Raw genomic sequence first — 18,466 nt, forward strand, 5'->3', positions numbered from 1 at the left:
TGAAAATGAGCCGAACTTGTTCACTTGTATAACATTTTCTTCCCAATGCATTGGAAAACGTTTAAGTTTATCACCATCTGCTCATCACCCTCGTCCCAAAATCAAAACAACGCAAAACGCAACATGTACCTACCTACCAGTATGTGTTTAAACGTCCATTTTGCAAAAAAAATTTTGGCGGGTTTTTGACTATACTGTAGTCTGTGAACTCATAGTTTGCTTATATAAACTCCACCACCATTACCTTTGATTTTTTTTCTTCTTTTTTAAGTGTGATTTTAATGGTTTCCCTTTGGAAGTAGCTGTTGTGCTGTCTCGATTACTCTGTGAAAAATAAATTTTGTTCCTTTTTTTGCAGATGAAATGAAAAAAGAAACAATTTCAAGCACGGTGTTATCCAAAACCAAAGGTAAAGGTTGTGATCCAATCACTTGCGCTCTCCATTTATTTGCCTGTCCGCCACACAACATGAGGTGTGTGCGTGCGCGCATGTGTGTGTATGCATATGTCTCCAGACCATAACTTTTTATCTTCAAATTTTCAACAAACCTTTATTTTGAGAATATGAAGAAGACTGATAATTTGGTCAAAAGGCAAAGTCACAGTACAAATAGGCATCATCGGCCCATCCTCAGTGCAACGTGAGGCAGCCAGGTTTCATAAACCCTTTCGAGTTTCTTTATTTACCAATTGTTTTTTTCAAATTTTCAAAAAAAACCTTTTATTATAAGAATATGAAGAACACTAATTGGTTTTTTTTTTAAAAAAGTTTTCCTCTTTTATTTATTTATTTATTTAGCTTTTTTTTCAAGTTTAGTGAGTACAAAGCGGCCGTGCATGGCCTTTGCATTTTGAGATGCTTTCTCGGTATCTTTGCCAGAGGAGAGGGTACTGCATTGCATTTGGGTCCATTTGTTTGTCTTGTCCATTTCCTCACAGAACGTGCCAACGTAGACCTCAATTTTTACACGTTATCTTTTTTTCAACAGAGTACCTCTATAAAGTATGTACAATTAGAATGTAAGCCACAAAAATACGTCTTATAAAATCACACAACACAAGTCCTGGTTTGGGTCTACAAACTTTCGACTGCTCTTTCTTGTTGCCTTTGCCTCATGGCAGAATTTTTTATTCCCACCTGTCTTCTGTGACTTGAGATGTAAAAAGTGATCGATTTTAACAGGTTGTTTTAAACATTTCTGTTTCAGAAATCCATTCTTTGAAAGCTGAGAAAGCCGATGTTAAGGCGTAAGTTCATCGGACACTTTGGCGTTTGGCAAGGGTTCCGAGACGTACTTTCTTGTCTTCTTATTATCAGCCAGTGTATTGTGAAAGAATGTTCAGGATGTTCTTTTTTTTCTTTTTCTTTTTTAGGCGATGCAAGGAGCAGCGGAAAAAGAACACAGAGTTGACTAAGGAATTGCAGGAGATGGAGCAGGAATTGGTGAAGTCTCTTCACAGTAAAACTGATTATTGGGGGTGAGGCGACTCACTTTTACATCTCATACATGTTGCATATCACATAAAGATGCGTTATTCAAATTGTTATGAATCAGGTCATATCAGAGTTATTCCATATAAACTCCATAACAAAAATGCAAGCCTCTTGTTGGAAAGTTTGCTTCTTGATCAGTCACCAAAAGTGCATTTTGTTGGTGTAATGAAACGGTGCTCTGAAATGAGCAATGCAATCAAAACATCCCACCAAACACGTAGAATGAATGGCACTCCTCGACTTGTCAACCCAAATATACAGCTCTGCATGTGTGGAGTGAGCTATCGGTATTTGCTGAAGATGAGCCAATCAGAGAAGCCAAAGGTAATGAATACACTGATGGTGCATCAGATGGTTTTGCTAAACTTGAGCCAAACCAATGCCAGCTCGTGCTATGGGAGGTAAACCAGCCACTTGGCATGTTCTCATGCCAAAACCAAAGGTTACAAATATTTACAACACTGACTTGTGATGTGATCACCCCAGACAGGGATATTAATTATTTTTCAAATGGAATACCCGGAAGCTTGTTGTTTTTGGCCGAGGAGATTGCACCAGAGGTTTTTTGATGGCAAGGCAAATATGCTGATCGTTGTTTTGTTGCTTGTGTTATCGTAAATTAAATGAAAATAGTTTCATCATTTGTTTTGTTCATCTGCATAAACTTGTGCAATTTTTAGGAATCTTGATTTCTGCTCTCATCATTTCATTGGAGATACCCACATCTACTTGATAAAGGCGCTGTCACACCTTGACGATTTAGCCAGCAATGGCAACGTATAAAAATGTATGTAAAACGTTGGCGTACGCTGAAATTTTGATGTTTTTTTTTTAAGTTTTGGTCGTATTCATAACGTGTTGGTCGTATGCATAACATATTAGTAACGGGCACAGAACGTTTCGTTGTCTTGTAGATAACTTATACCAATGAATGCTTAGCCTGTTGTTGGCGTTCACAACCTATGCCCAATGATAGTTTAACTAAGGCATAGCGCGCTGCACGTATCGCCGACTAACTCGTGGCGAAGCCTGTTAAAAACCTGCCGCACGCCAATTTAAATCATAACCGCCTGAGAATTGGAAGTCTCAACATCACAGTCACACCTTGACTATTTAGCCAGCGTATGGCGACCTCTGAAAAATGTGTCTAAAACGCTGGCACAAGTCGAATACGTGATGGGTAAGTTTAGTTTACGTGAAGATCATGCTGAAAAACGATGAAGTACGCTGTCATATTTCATGGTACGTTTAGTACGTCGTGTAATTTCAAGCATGCTGAAAATTTTACGACGTACTCACCCTATGGCTCACACGTTCCGCGATGCTGGGAATAAGTTGTAGGCACGATGTGCGATTGTTGACACACGTCGACACAAGTTCCTTGTAAGTTACTCATAAGTCGAAACACGTCAAGGTAATGTTTAGCATACCCAAAACTTATTTTCTCCGTCAAGGCACATTTTCTTTTTTTCTCCTTGGCTCCGTGAAGGCACGTGACGAAATATCTGAAGTTGTTGTTGTTGTTTTTGTTTTTGTTTTTTACTATATATTTTTTTTTTTTTAGTCTATCACGAATTAAAAAAATATATTCGGACATTTGCTTTTAAGTTTCGATGTCGAGGTGACAATATCCTCAAACAGAAAATATTCACAGAGGAGGAACGAAGAATAAGACATGAGCAAACTGAAGAGGCAATCAGACGTGACGTAACGGCACGTGACGAAATATCGGAAGTTTTTTTTTTTTTTTTTAAATGCTGCCAATGCGCCATTATACGGTAGCTGTAAATTAGAAACACGTACAGTAAGTTCTGTGGTCGTCCAGAAGACGTCAATCAAATACGTCTACATACATCAATATGCGTTGTAGGTACGTTACACATAGGTTCAAAGCACGTTACTCATAGGTTAGAAATAAGTTTTGGGTACGCTCAGCATTACCTCGACGTGTTTCGACTTATGAGTAACTTACAAGTAACTTGCCTCGACGTGTATCAACGATCGCATAACGTGCCTCGATGTGTGTGCAACGATCGTGTAACGTGCCTACAACACGTTACTCGTAGGTTATAAATAAGTTTCGGGTACGCAAATCATTACCTCGACGTGTTTCGACTTATGAGTAACTTACAAATAACGTGTGTCAACGATCGCATAATATGCCTACAACTTATGGCCAGCGTAGCGGAATGTGTGAGTCATACGCTGGCGTAAAATTTTAAATTCTTTTTTAAAAGAATGTGTGAGTCGTAAAATTTTAAGCATGCTAAAATCTGAGGACAACCGCAAAGTACAATGATGAAAGCCAGCGTACTACGACGTATGGCAGTGTTTTTAAGCGTGGTCTTAACGTATACAAACTTACCTATAACGTATTCGACGTGTGCCTGCGTTTTAGCCCAATTTTGCATACGTCAGGCATACGTTGGCTAAATCGTCAAGGTGTGACAGGGCCTTAAGAGACAGAAGAGGTGCATGTTAGCATTCCCTAGCAAACAGTTTGAGTGTAAGCTCGTTTGTCTTGGGTGAAGAAAAGGTCGCACTCTTCACTGCACAACCCTCCACAGCCATGATTAAAACGAAACGAAAAGCTTGGTATACACAGCTGAATATAGTGCTACGTACGTGGGGTTCAGTATTTGCCATGAGGGGAAACTTCTCGGGCTCTTCCCAACCTACAGACCTGCAGGCCACCGCGTTGTGGATAACTCAGCGACCTGATGGGTTGCGAAGCAGTTACAAATGTCTTTGAACGGCCAAGCTTGGTAGGATCCACAATCTTATTAAAGTTCACTTGGTCATTGGATTAACCTGACCAATTAAGGTTCATACCCTCAGTGCGCACCTGTCTACTTATTATGCATTAGCAAATTCAACCCGTCACTTTGCTGATGGGAATATTAAGGGTGGGGGGAGAGAGGGAGAGAGAGAGAGAGAGAGGAGGGAGGGGAAGCTAGGAGGGGTGAGGAAGGGTGGGGGGCTAGGAAGAGCGAGGAAGTTGGGAAGAGCAACACCTCACCAAACGATGCTATTCAGTGTGGGAGGGATGGGTGTGAGGAAGGGGGTGTGTGTGAGAGAAACAGAGGTGTGGGAGTTGAGTGCTTCATTTTATTAGGTTGAGGAGTGATGATGAGACAAAGATAGATACTGTATATGAGGGGAGGAGGGTGTGGTTAGCAAAGAGAATGATGTTATGACCGAAAACACACACACACACACACACACACACACACACACACACACACACACACACACACACACACACACACACACACACACACACACACACACACACACACACACACACACACACACACACACACACACACACACACACACACACACACACACACACACAGTACCTCACAATTTTTGCCAAAACAATGCAGAAATCAAGAAAATAACCTCACAGAGATCTTAAAAACCATCCCTGGGAATATTACAACAAACAAACTACAGTTTGAAGCTGTCCGGGGCTCAGTGACGATCCTCAAAAGAGTCCTCGGAACAAAACTTCACACCTTGGTCCATGATTCGTGACTGCCCTTACTAAAACGGAGGTGGATACTTTGAAACCTGTGACTGGGAGGACTCTGTTCCACCTTCTGAAACCCGCGTATGGAGATTAAAGAGAATAAATTTACATGCACTGTCGAGGCTCGCATGAGAGCGAACACTCACAACATACACATGCACTTCAAGGATGTGGGTCTTGGGTGGATTCGCGGGGGTAGAAAAGATGGGGGATGATAAGAGGTGGTGGTGAACAGCTGTTTTGAAGACCTGGAGGGAAGAGTGGGAATGAAGAGGGTGTGGGAGTTTGTTCCAGAGTGGTGGGGGGGGGGGAAGGAGAATGAAAGAGTGAAGGTAAGCAGTGATTCTTAATTTTGGTAGTTTTACCAGAAGAGGATTACTGGCGGACCTTGAGCACACTGCAGAAATATGGGGGGGGGGGGGGGACAATAGTCCAGACAATGTTCGAACAATATGGACGAGACACATGTACGGGCTTGTACATGGGGAAATTTGTGTGGCATGTATATATATTGTTACGAATTTGGAATTTGATTGCACTCAACATACAGGTTCCTTTAGTCAGCTATGTCGATAAGTGCTTGTTCCCTAGATAGCTCACCTTCCATTGTTTAAATGTTCAGAAATCGATTAGATGCGCTGCGGATTGATTTAATAGTTAGGGAGCGAACAATGGAGACATCCCTCCCCCTCGTCTGCGAAGAGGAAGAAGAGCCCTCCCGTCCTGAATCATGGGACGTAAACAACTCCCTCCCACCCGTGGTTGAGCAGGGTATGGATCACGAGGACATGAGTCACGCCGGTGTTCTCTTGACATTTATGAGCCCCTTCTGCAGTCTTCCTGAATTATCGACACACGAAACATGGTGCCAATCAGAATCGCAACCGGAGACATGTAGAGAGGAAGAGAAGAGAAGATTAGATAGAGTGTAGAGCAGAACATGGGTATGGCTCCTCCCCACCTTACTCGGATGCATTTAAATTTGTACCGTGTGCAGCGTGCTCGCTTCCCACTTGGTGGCTCTCGCAGTCCGACCAGGCAGACGTGAGTGCAGACTTGGCCAAAGGACTCTGTGTTGTCATGATTTATACCAATCATTACACCATTTATTTCGTACAAATTTATTTGTAGTATTGATGATATATTTATTTGTAATTTATTTGCACAGCAGGTCCGCCCAAGCACAGGTTTCCGCATCGCAGTTTCGCTCTATCGTGGTTGAATTATTGTGGTAACATATACCGATCATGGCATGGGTCCCTCGCTCTATCGCAATCTGGTGTGGAGGAATACACAACCCCACATCTCCGTCTTACCTCACAGCCCCACGCTACCCTCCATCGCAGACTCAGTTGCTCTTTCGATATCGTTCTGCACAGACTAGTATCGTTTGATATCGCATGCTTTAATTTATTATGTGATCTCACGTGATTTAGTTAAATATCGCGTGGTGTTCGTTACAGTAAATAGTTATAAACAAGAACAACGTGGGTTTTTAGTAAAATAAGGCAAATGAAACATGGTAAAATGTTATTAAAAGCTTTTTAAGTTAGAAGCAAATTAATTCAATTATGAGGAATGTTGGTTAAATTGGGAGGTTATGAGAAAGAAAGAAAGAATGAACTAAGGAAGGAAAGAGGCAGAATGCGTTTGTGGGTTTTTATTTTTTTTCGAGCGAAAATATTTGTTTTTCTTTTGAAGCAAGGATGGAGAATAAGATAAAGATGACTGCGAAAGAGAACACTTGGGATAAAGCAGAATGAGGCACGTATCTTGAATGGTTTTCGCAAGTCTTCATGGGTTCCCTGACTATCCCGAAGAGACAAGGCAATCCTCTACAGTCGACAGGCTCAGATTCGGATATTGTGCTCTATACTCCTATTTAAGTAGGATCGGCCGATAGGGTGTCACCCAACGGGCTTCTGCAAGCGGTGTAAGGTTCCCAAAGATTTGGAATGTGAATGCCCTCGGTACGGTGGACCCAGATCGCGCCTCTTCCACTCTGCTTGAGAGATGGGGATCAGCTGGTTGGGTGTACTGGATACACTGTGCCGATCGAGCCAGAGCACCCTCGACTCTGCAAATCATTGTTGAAATTTATAAAAGAAATCGGTCTTACAAAATAAAGTCCCCCGTACTTGTCTGATCCAGCCAAAGTGTTTAGGTGCATGGTGTATCGAGCTCACGGCTTTGAAAGCACCATTAAAACCAGAAGATAAAGAAGAAGAAGAAATCTTCGTGGTGAGGTGCTTAAAAATCAATCGTGAGATGGATGCTGTCATGGCACCTTATACGAAGGTCTATATAAGGACATGCAGAACAAGGCAAAACAGACAAAGGTCACCTCCTTCACAAAGTCTGACAACCCGAAGCTCGGGATGTCATCGTCGTCATCGTCATCATCATCATCATCATTTTTTACGACTGTAGTTTAAGCAAAAAAGTCTATAAGTTTTAGAGTTTGTTCCCCTAACCCTATTTATCCCATAAGATCTTAACTTTGCGCATCGTGGTTTTACCAAACACTGTGTTTTTCAAGAACATAAATCCACGAACGGCGAAGGTCTGCTGTAATATAAGAAGCTCTAAATGGTCAAGGGTCCAATCTGTCTAAGGGGTCTAAAGGGACTTAAGGTTCTCAGGGTCAAAAGGGTGAAGGGATCTAAAGGTGTTTAAAGTGTTGAAAGGGTCTTAAAGGGAAAAGGGGTCTTCAACAGTCGGGGTCTCAGCAGTTTAAAGGGGAGAAAGGTACATTCCAGTCGTACTTAATTAATAGACGTGCCTGTGTGAAGTCAAAGTGCAACTGACATTCAAAAATGCATAATTAATAGACCTGTGGTCACACGGCTTCACAGATGGAGTGTGTGTGTGTGTGTGTGTGTGTGTGTGTGTGTGTGTGTGTGTGTGTGTGTGTGTGTGTGTGTGTGTGTGTGTGTGTGTGTGTGTGTGTGTGTGTGTGTGTGTGTGTGTGTGTGTGTGTTGGATATTACACACATCTGTTGACTTCCAAAAGTGTAACTGTGAAGTTAAATACATTTGTCGGTGGCCCATAATATCATTTGTATCTTTGTGTGTCAAACATACCTGTCTGCAATGTGTGATGTTTGATTTTCTTTTGTTTTCAGCTTGTCTGAATGGCGCCTTGTAAATTGGGATGGCAATGAAGCCATTTTCTCATTTTTCTTCGATTCCCTTGTGCTTGCCATTTCGTTTGGAAGACCTCTTGGTGAGTTTTCTCATTTATCAGTCTTTTGTAATCTGCATTTTTTTATTTTTATTTTATTTTAGCATTGAGGTCTGTGCACTCACCTCTGAACCATCGAGCTTGGGTTCAAATCTTGACCCACCTGTTGATTTGAGCCAGATATAAACTGTCACCCTGATGTTTCATTAGCAGGGCGAAGTACCAATGTGTGTCTGGCATCAATATATGCGCCGTCTGTTGGAAGGACGTTAGGTTGGAAGTCCTGTCCGCCACCACTGCTTGTTAGTGGATGGTAAAGATCCCACAGTGTCTTTTGTGATGAGTAGGTGAGTTATCACTGCCACCATAAGCAAGTTACAAATTCCTGCCACCTTCAGTCTAATGTCAGGCTCGCTGTTGAAATGATTACGTCTGTTTTTCAACCCTGAGCTCCTTGAACTTTTGGCTCCCGCACCCTGCGCTCCCTGGAGAAAAACCCGACCGCTCGGGTATATGGAGGTTTGAATAGCGTCTGGTAAAACGGCCACTATGGTTCAAAGGGTTAAGAATAATAATAGTTGGAGTAGCAGTAGTTGTTTAAAAAAAAAAAATTATAAACATTTGTCAGGCTCTTGGAAGAGCTTGTGCAGGGCATGAATTACAAGTACAATGGGAGATGTAACAGTCAACCCTGTGATGCCAGCATCCTGAGCAAAATGTTCATAGAAGAACGCCGAATCGACAAATGCGAGCAGACTTTTGAATAATTGCACTCGCACGTTAGTTTTCTAAGCAAATATATAAATAAGAGTATCTGTGATTTTTTTTCTTTCTTTTTCTGTGTAACACTTGTGTAAATTTCAAGTGAAATGCATGTATCAAACCACACACAAGTGAGATCTTGGATTGCAACTCTGAAAAAAACATATTTTGGTCGCAGGAAGGTGTTTACTGTCTTCAAAATATTCAAGTTTACTGTATGTTCAAAATATTCATTTGTTGTTTGCATTCCACAAATGTATTAAATTTAATGGTATCCTCTTGTGGAATGCGAATGCAGACACTGAACTCTGTCCTGCTCAGCCCCACATGGAAGTTACCAAGGTTAACCTTGTGTCATTTCTCGATGGTAAGTGGCATTAAAAAAATTAATATATATGTACAGTATATATAATATATATGCACTTGTTTTTAATATTCATTTTTTGCAAATTTGTTATTTCATTCCCGTTACCAACTTTTGTAAGTTTGTGATGCAGTCGAGCATGTTTGATCATCTCATCAGTCAGCCATAATTATTCACTTGTTTTTGTATTGTTTTTATTTTTACCTCCACCACTAAAGGTGGTCTGAGATTGTATTTTTACCTGCCTGCCTGCCTTCCTGTTTGTCTTCCTATATGTGATCACGGTATCTCAAAAAGTTGAAGACAGATTCGGATGATATTTGGTTGACAGGTTGGGTGTTTGACAAGGGCGAATTGATTCGATTTTGATGAAGACCGGATACGAGAATTAAAAAAAAAAAAATTCAAGCGATTCTTCACCATTGAGAGATGGGGCCAAAAACTATATGCAGCATGTTTTTTCAAAAAGGTGTGGATGGGTTATGACAAAACCAGGTGGATGAGTTGGTCAGGTGACGAGAACAAGCCAATTCGATTTTGGTTCAGGTTCAGGTCCAGATCCAGATCTGGCCTATCTGTGGGATTCAAAACATAAACTGTTCAGCCTGGCAGAGATATGCGCTCTACCGAGTGCCATTCTAGTTTTTCCTGACATTGCAAGTGTGGCTTGTTTTCTGTCAATGTTTCTCACACAATCATAAAGCACAGATCTGATTCCAATAACTCTGTTCATTTGTTTTTCTTTATTTATCAGGAAGTCGCTCGACTTCCTTCGTAGGTATGGCCTGGACACTCCATTGGTTTATTGTGACACAAATCCTCAAAAAAATCTTCCAAGACAAACTTGTAAACCTATAAAGTGCTGACCAGTCATCTGTGGAGGATTTCACATCCAATAACACTCATTAAACTTTTGGACAGCATCGCTGAGCTACAAAACTGACGACTCAAAATAGGCCATTTGTAATTCTTCCTTTCCTTTTCAGATAGCCTAACTCAAAGTTGGTTTCAGCTAAGGACTTGGTTTAAACACATATCTACTGAATTTTATAGTGGTAAGGTCCATGACTACTTGAAAATGTCATAACTTGAAAGGATTTCACGACTGCTTTACTCCACATAGAAATATGAAGGGGAATGAGGGCTGGTCAGGACTATGCCTGTCAATCAGCCTGTTGAGGGCATGGCTGTGGCGACAATTGCCTGAGGCCATTCACACCTAAATTGGTGTTGTTTACTGTGGAAATTGACGTACAGTCTGTCAGTAGCGACAACCGAAAACCACTTTTAAATGCAGGTGTGGTTGGTGACGGAATATTACGTACCACCAAGTCTGACAACCATTGCTGCCAGATGAATGATGATATATTTATTGGGTCATCTCTATCATCTCGGGAGAGATGACCTAATTATAAGTCTCGAAGTCTGTCCGTACATCCGTCCGTACGGAACGTCCGTCCGTACGGTACGTCCGTCCGTCCACAATCAAACCGAGTGGAGACAAATAACCAATCGTGGAATGGATAGAGGTCGATGAGACATGCACAACGATATAACTTTCAAGGTCGTCCAAGGTCGAGGTCAACGTCACGAGGCTGTTAAAGTTGCGAAAATCGTCCATTTCAAATCATATCTACATTTATCAAGAGAGATCAAATGTTATTAGTGATTCAGACACGATGGACTATTATCGAGAACAACACGAGCCATTTTTTTGAAATTTGCTCTCGTTCCGATTTTATAGCCCGACAAACTTCGCTCTGATTCCCCGTATGGGCTGTTCATAAAGTACATACAAAAATAAAAGTATTGACTTTAGAACCGAGAGAACTGACTTCTCCGAGACAAATATTACATTTGAAGCTTTTGTCAGATTTAACTAAAACAATGGAACACAAGTTTATATGCACACTTACTTTCATTTATGACATTAACATTGTCTTGAATGTCAATTTGTACTTTTATTTTCATAAATGACGTGCTGTGATATTAAAATAAAAAGGTAAATTACACCGCTAGGGACTGCATTGTCATGACTTACAAACATCGGTTCATAAGGAACTGTTGGCTTTGCAAGCGATTAGTGATGTAGGAGGGGGGGGGTGGGTGGTCACTAGCCTGCATACAGAGGGGGGTGGGTGGTTTTGAAACCCGGAAGTAGAGCGTACCTAATTTATGAACTGCCCCTATTCCAGTCTGTCACAGAGTTACTTTTGACCTCTGGCAGAGATGACCGGCACTCCCGCTAGGGGTATTATGTATATACAGTATGTGTAAATGTATATGTATGTATGTGTGTGTATGTATATATATATATATATATATATATATATATATATATATATATATATATATATATATATATATATATATATATATATATATATATATATTGTTACGAATTCGCGATCGGCCACGTACCTCTAATCGCAACCGCGTCGGACAATTCAGTCGTGACCCTCCTGGAACTATCGCCAGAAACCAGTCACGGGTGGGGGTTTCACCTCACCACAGCCCAGTCCGCATTCTCCCCGCATGAAATAGGGTCACTCGCCGAATATCGAAATACCTAAGTACTCGCGCGGGTAACCTACCGAGGGGCCGTACCTCGACGCAGGTCGGCTTGGGACACGAACCGCTTAAGCGGTCCATTCCGTTCTACAGCGATAACCGAGCAGGTATTATCGCCGACCTCCACGGATCCGATTCTCTTTACCGGGTGTTTAAAACCCAACTAATTATTCCACGATGCAAGATGGCATTTCCAATGGGGAAATGAGGACGCAATGAACGGGATACATTTCACACAAGGACATTTATTACAACTAAGCACGTATGTACAAGCAAATAGAAGCAATACCACCGACTACAATGGGAATGTACATGTACAGTCACTTATACAGGGTCTACTTAGGACACGGTGCCACAGCATGCATTCAAAAACCCAAAAGAAACACAAGAAAAGACCCCCTCACAGACAAGGGGGTCAGGCTGGACCACTTGGGTCTTTATGGCACGGGACCTGGGAGACCGAACGGGTCCCGCGAGACCGTAGCAGGTTACCTGCACCCTCGAGGTGCCTCGATGCTCGGCGAGCTCTCTCTGGCACTCTCCCCCACGGACGCGCAGGTTCGCGCCCCACAGCCGGCAGAGGTGCACCTCCCGTCCGCTTTTCCGGTACATCGCCCGGACTCTCCACCGACCCATGCCTCTGGGGTACGGGTCGCTCCACAGACCCAGAGACCAAGACAAGACCAGACCAAGAGAAGGGCGCAAAATGAAGAGAGTAGACCAGACCAGGAGAAGAGCGCCAACGAAGAGAGGAGACCAGACCAGGAGAAGAGCGCCAACGAAGAGGAGGAGACCAAGGCTCGCGGCTGTCCGCCTTGTATAGCCTGGGGCTCCGCCCTTCGCTCCTTCCCGTTTTCGGCACCGCCTCCCTTCGAGAAGCTTCTCGAAAAGGGGCGTTTCTCAACTCCGACCGCCTCACTCCTCGTATCCACCAATCGCGAGCGAGCCACCTCGCCCTTCTCGTCACACCAGCCTCGGAGAAAAAAGGCGGTAAAAAACCCACACTCACCATTGGAGGTTTCTTTTTCTCCTCTTTTACGCCCGCGTTCTCAGACCCTTTTTCAACGTGGAAAGGGTCGTAGCGTGGTCTGTGGAGGATGGCGTTTGCAAGCTGGCGTAGTGGCGAAGATGGTTAAATGGTGTTGTGGCGATCGTAGCGTGGTTGGCGTTGTGGCGTAGTTGGGGGTGGTTGTGTTGTTGGCGTCGTGGTTTGTTGTAATGGTGGGCGAGATATGTCGGTTCAAAATAACGATAGAGAAAGAAAAACACTATCTCAAATGGTCACAGCCCGGTGACACGAATAATCCCCATTAAACAACGGTGGGGAAATCTAACTGAACACAGACTTATCGATATAACTGAACTAAGGAACCTTTATGGTGTTCTGCGAATTTCCACTGCCGTAACTACATATATATATATATATATATATATATATATATATATATATATATATATATATATATATATATATATATATATATATATATACAGTGGGGAGAACAAGTATTTGATACACTGCCGATTTTTCAGGTTTTCCCACTTACAAAGCACGTAGAGGTCTGTAATTTTTATCATCGGTGCACTTCAACTGTGAAAGACGGAATCTAAAACAAAAATCCTGAAAATCACATTGTATGATTTTAAAATAATTTTATTTGCATTTTATTGCATGAAATAAGTATTTGATCACCTTCCAACCAGTAAGAATTCCGGCTCTCACAGATCTGTTAGTTTTGTCTTTAAGAAGCCCTCCCATTCTCCACTCATTACCTGTATTAACTGCACCTGTTTGAACTCGTTATCTGCATAAAAGACAGCTGTCCACATTCAATCAATCAGACTCCAACCTCTCCACAATGGGCAAGATCAGAGAGCTGTCGAAGGACATCAGGGACAAAATTGTAGACTTGCACAAGGCTGGGATGGTCGACAGGACAATCGGAAAGCAGCTTTGTGAGAAGGCAACAACTGTTGGCGCAATTATTAGAAAATGAAAGAAGTTCAAGATAACAGTCAACCTCCCTCGGTCTGGGGCTCCAGGCAAGGTCTCACCTCGTGGAGCCTCAATGATCATGAGAAAGGTGAGGCATCAGCCCAGAACTACACGGCAGGACCTGGTCAATGACCTGAAGAGAGCTGGGACCACAGTATCAAAATTAACCATCAGTAACACTACGCCGTCATGGATTAAAATCCTGCAGCGCACGCAAGGTCCCTCTGCTCAAGCCAGCGCATGTTCAGGCCTGTCTGAAGTTTGCCAATGACCATCTGGATGATCCAGAGTTGGAATGTGAGAAGGTCATGTGGTCTGATGAGACCAAAATAGAGCTTTTTGGTTTAAACTCCACTCGCCGTGTTTGGAGGAAGAAGAAGGATGAGTACAACCCCAAGAACACCATCCCAACCGTGAAGCATGGAGGTGGAAACGTCATTATTTGGGGATGCTTTTCGGAAAAGGGGACAGGACGACTGCACCATATTGAGGGGAGGATGGATTGGGGCCATGTATCACGAGATCTTGGCCAACAACCTCCTTCCCTCAACAAGAGCATTTTCGATGGGGCATGGCTAGGTCTTCCAGCATGACAACGACCTGAAACACATAGCCAGAGCAACTAAGGAGACGCTCCGTTAGAAGCATCTCAAGGTCCTGGAGTGACCTCGCCAGACTACAGAGCTGAACCCAATAGAAAATCTTCGGAGGGAGCTGAAAATCTGTTACCCAGCGACAGCCCCGAAACCTGAAGGATCTGGAGAAGATCTGTATGCAGGAGTGGGCCAAAATCCCTGCTGCAGTCTGTGCAAACCTGGTTAAGAACTACAAAAAAGGTATGATCTCTGTAATTGCAAACAAATAAAAGGTTTCTGTACCAAATATTAAATTCTGTTTGTCTGATGTATCAAATACTTATTTCATGCAATAAAATGCAAATTAATTATTTAAAAATCATGCAATGTGATTTTCAAGATTTTTATTTTAGATTCCGTCTTTCACAGTTGAAGTGTACCTATGATAAAAAATTACAGACCTCAACGTGCTTTGTAAGTGGGAAAACCTGCAAAATCGGCAGTGTATCAAATACTTGTTCTCCCCACTGTATGTATGTGTGTATATATATATATATATATATATATATATATATATATATATATATATATATATATATATATATATATATATGTATATATGTATATATGTATATATGTATATATGTATATATGTATATATGTATATATGTATATATGTATATATGTATATATGTATATATATATATATATATATATATATATATATATATATATATATATATATATATATGTATATACCCATCCACATCTCTCATCTGAAAATGGAGGGAATAGCTAATCGACTACACCCAGGTGGGCTAGGATTATATATGTGTATATATATATATATATATATATATATATATATATATATATATATATATATATATATATATACCCATCCACATCTCTCATCTGAAAATGGAGGGAATAGCTAATCGACTACACCCAGGTGGGCTAGGATTATATATATGTGTATATATATATATATACCCATCCACATCTCTCATCTGAAAATGGAGGGAATAGCTAATCGACTACACCCAGGTGGGCTAGGATTATATATGTATATGTATATATGTATGTATATATATATATATGTATATATATATGTATATATATATATATATATATATATATATATATATATATATATATATATATATATATATATATATATATATATATATATATATATATATATATATATATATATAATATATATATATGATTGACCCCTCCCACACTCCTCCAGCTGAATAAGCTGTGTAAAGCAACCCAAGAAGATTTGCTCAAGGTAAGTGCTCCGCTGTTTTGAACCCTTCCCAGAGTTCCTCAACAAGTATAACAACAAGTATAAAGATGCTCGCACATCGTACACACATTAGAATCCCAATGCTACACACCCCCTCGGCTACCAGACCAGTTTCATCACTTATTGGCGAGTCATCAGCGATGGCGTAGACACCAATGCCTACCAATGAGGCTCCCAAGCATGTACTATGTGCAAACGTCAAAATCAGTCAATAAATAAAGACCCACCCCACCTCTGTCTTCTCTCCCAACTCCTCCCTCCGTACCATCTTTGTCTTCTCTTTTCACCCTTCCCATCTCTCAATTTGACTTTCCACCCAGTGGTGTCATAAAAAATTTTTTTAGGTGCTGGAGTCATGCAAAAATGTCGGCCCTGACGTCATCAACAGATGGAATGTACCATCGTGTCAAGTTTCAAAATGACTCACCATTTGAGTGGCCAAAAGGAGTGATAAATTAAATTCGTACATCTTACCATGATCAGCAAAAGCATAACTAATGCCCACACCCACTTAAACCTACAATTTATAATGCTCCGTTGAAGACTATTTATTCTCCAACCACCGTTTTTCATTAAAACAATGTATCTTAAGAAATGAAGAGGGTTTTTTATTTTAAACTATTATTTTTAGATCCTCGTGGAGGATCTCGAAGTCTTACTCACGTTGTTGTTCTTGTGGACTTTTTTGTTTCACAGCCGACAGTTTTCATCGAAACTTCCTGAAACTTGGCATATAGATGTAAAAATAACCTGCGCAGACAGTAACCATCTCCGATTTTGAAAATTCCTCCTAGAAAAAAAGTTATGACGTCAAAATATCTCCGCTAATGGAAATCGGCTAAAAAATTATCTCAAACTAGGCAAGCTTTTTGAATTCTGTTTGCGGGAATCGAACAGGGCATTAGCAGAGATGAATTACCACACATATGATACATCACTATTATGTTATATCAATTTTTATGACGTCATTCCTATTTTTTGACATTTTTTGTTTCACAACCCAGAGTTTTCATCAGATCTTCGTGAAACTTGCCATGTATATGCAGAAAGCCCACGCGCAGGCTGTAACCATCTCCGATTTTGGAAATTCTTCCTAGAAAAAAAGTTGACGTCATATCGACGCTAATGGAAATCGCCTATACCATTATCTCCGAAACTAGGAAAGTTGTTTGAATTTTGTTTGCGGGAATCAAGCCGGGCATTAGCACAGATAATTAATCCAAACCTGATGCATCACAATGACGTGATATTCGTTTATATGATATCATTAAGAGGACGAGGATCTTGGCTCATTCGAGCTTGTTATATTTGAGCATATACCATGTATCATTCGAGCATATACCATGTAAGGTTTGCATCGACACAAGACCGACCTTCATTACTGTGTGCCGTCATCTTTTAAATGCAGTGGGTTGTATCCCATATCTTATGCAATACTGAACATATATTTTTTGTTCTTTAAAATAATTACTTCAATAGTATAATTAAAATTGTTCGGTTATACTACATCAGTTTGCTTTTAAAACCTTTTACCTAAACTTTAAAAAAACGTATCCCGACATAGCATCAAAATACAAGATGTCCTTCGCCAATGCTGAGTGAGGCGTTCCTGGAGGGTGAACTATTGTCGATGTGAAATAAAGTGATTCGTTCAGATCCCCTCCACCAGGCCCTTTGTTGCTCACATGTGTACATTAAAGCACCACATATTTGAGAGGTTATGTTTCAGAAGAACTTGCAAAAAGAAGAACATGCAAATATGAATAAAAAGTTTATAACCATGCAACGATAATAAAAGGTTGAAGTACCAAAGCACTCGACAAACTCTCAACTTATTGATTAAAAATGATGTCTGAATGCCTCTGGAGATGTAGCCGGTAATACTTGTAAAGATGTAGCTGGTCATGCTGATAACAGAAAAACAAAATTTAAATGGAGAGTAGGAAGGATAGTGTGTGCGCTTGGTGCACGTATCCACCTCGACACGCGCACATGGCTGTAAAATAATTGCACGCTGTCAACTTCCCTCAGATGAAGGAAGGAAGGGAGGAGACAATGAGGAATATCAAATGAGAGATAGTAGGTGCAGGGGACTTATCAGAACTGTCAAAACAGATTTGTAAATGTGTCATGGAAAGTCGTAAATAGTTCACGTGCGATACAGAAGTTGACACTTATGAGGGACTGCAGTTCTGAATAGCGTCCATTAAAAATTTTTTTTTAAGTTTTTAAACGGAGAAAAATGCTTCATAGCATCCAAGAAGTGGGTAACTAAATGATGTTGACAGATGTTAGGTTGGAAATTATTGATTTTCATGTGGGTCTTTTTATTTATTTTTATTTTTATTTTCTCCTTACCTCTTGCAGGGGTAAGCTCCGTTTCAGATGGATTGAGGTGCCTTTACACCCCTGCCTGCATTTCTGCAAATAACGTTAATGTTGAGATCTATTTTACTTTACATCAAATCTAGCGAGTGAGAGGTTAATTTTAACCCATCTCAGCACTATAAGAACAAATTAAATTTCGTTAAATTGTCTGCAATGGTGGAAAACTATTTTTTCACTGCAGCCGTGTTTATTAGGGCACCAATCCATCCTGACTGGTACCCTATTGTTTTTCTTCAGATTATTATTACTAGTCCGGGCCCGTAGGTGCGTGCCCGTATGTG

At 41.0% G+C, this 18,466-nt stretch overlaps 1 protein-coding gene across 1 annotated transcript in view; it reads left to right on the forward strand.

The window, feature by feature from the left end:
* Window positions 1–18,466, forward strand: part of KNL1 (kinetochore scaffold 1) — a 126,249-nt gene that overhangs the window by 96,218 nt on the left and 11,565 nt on the right. The window contains 5 exon segments of the mRNA XM_085895882.1: window positions 359–409; window positions 1,209–1,248; window positions 1,375–1,479; window positions 8,156–8,256; window positions 9,275–9,343. Of these exon segments, the coding sequence (XP_085752008.1) occupies window positions 359–409; window positions 1,209–1,248; window positions 1,375–1,479; window positions 8,156–8,256; window positions 9,275–9,343 (366 nt within the window).

Source organism: Eptatretus burgeri, chromosome 9 (genome assembly GCF_056783735.1).
Source record: "Eptatretus burgeri isolate ZD-2024b chromosome 9, Ebu_testis_v1, whole genome shotgun sequence".
Taxonomy (NCBI): Eukaryota; Metazoa; Chordata; class Myxini; order Myxiniformes; family Myxinidae; genus Eptatretus; species Eptatretus burgeri.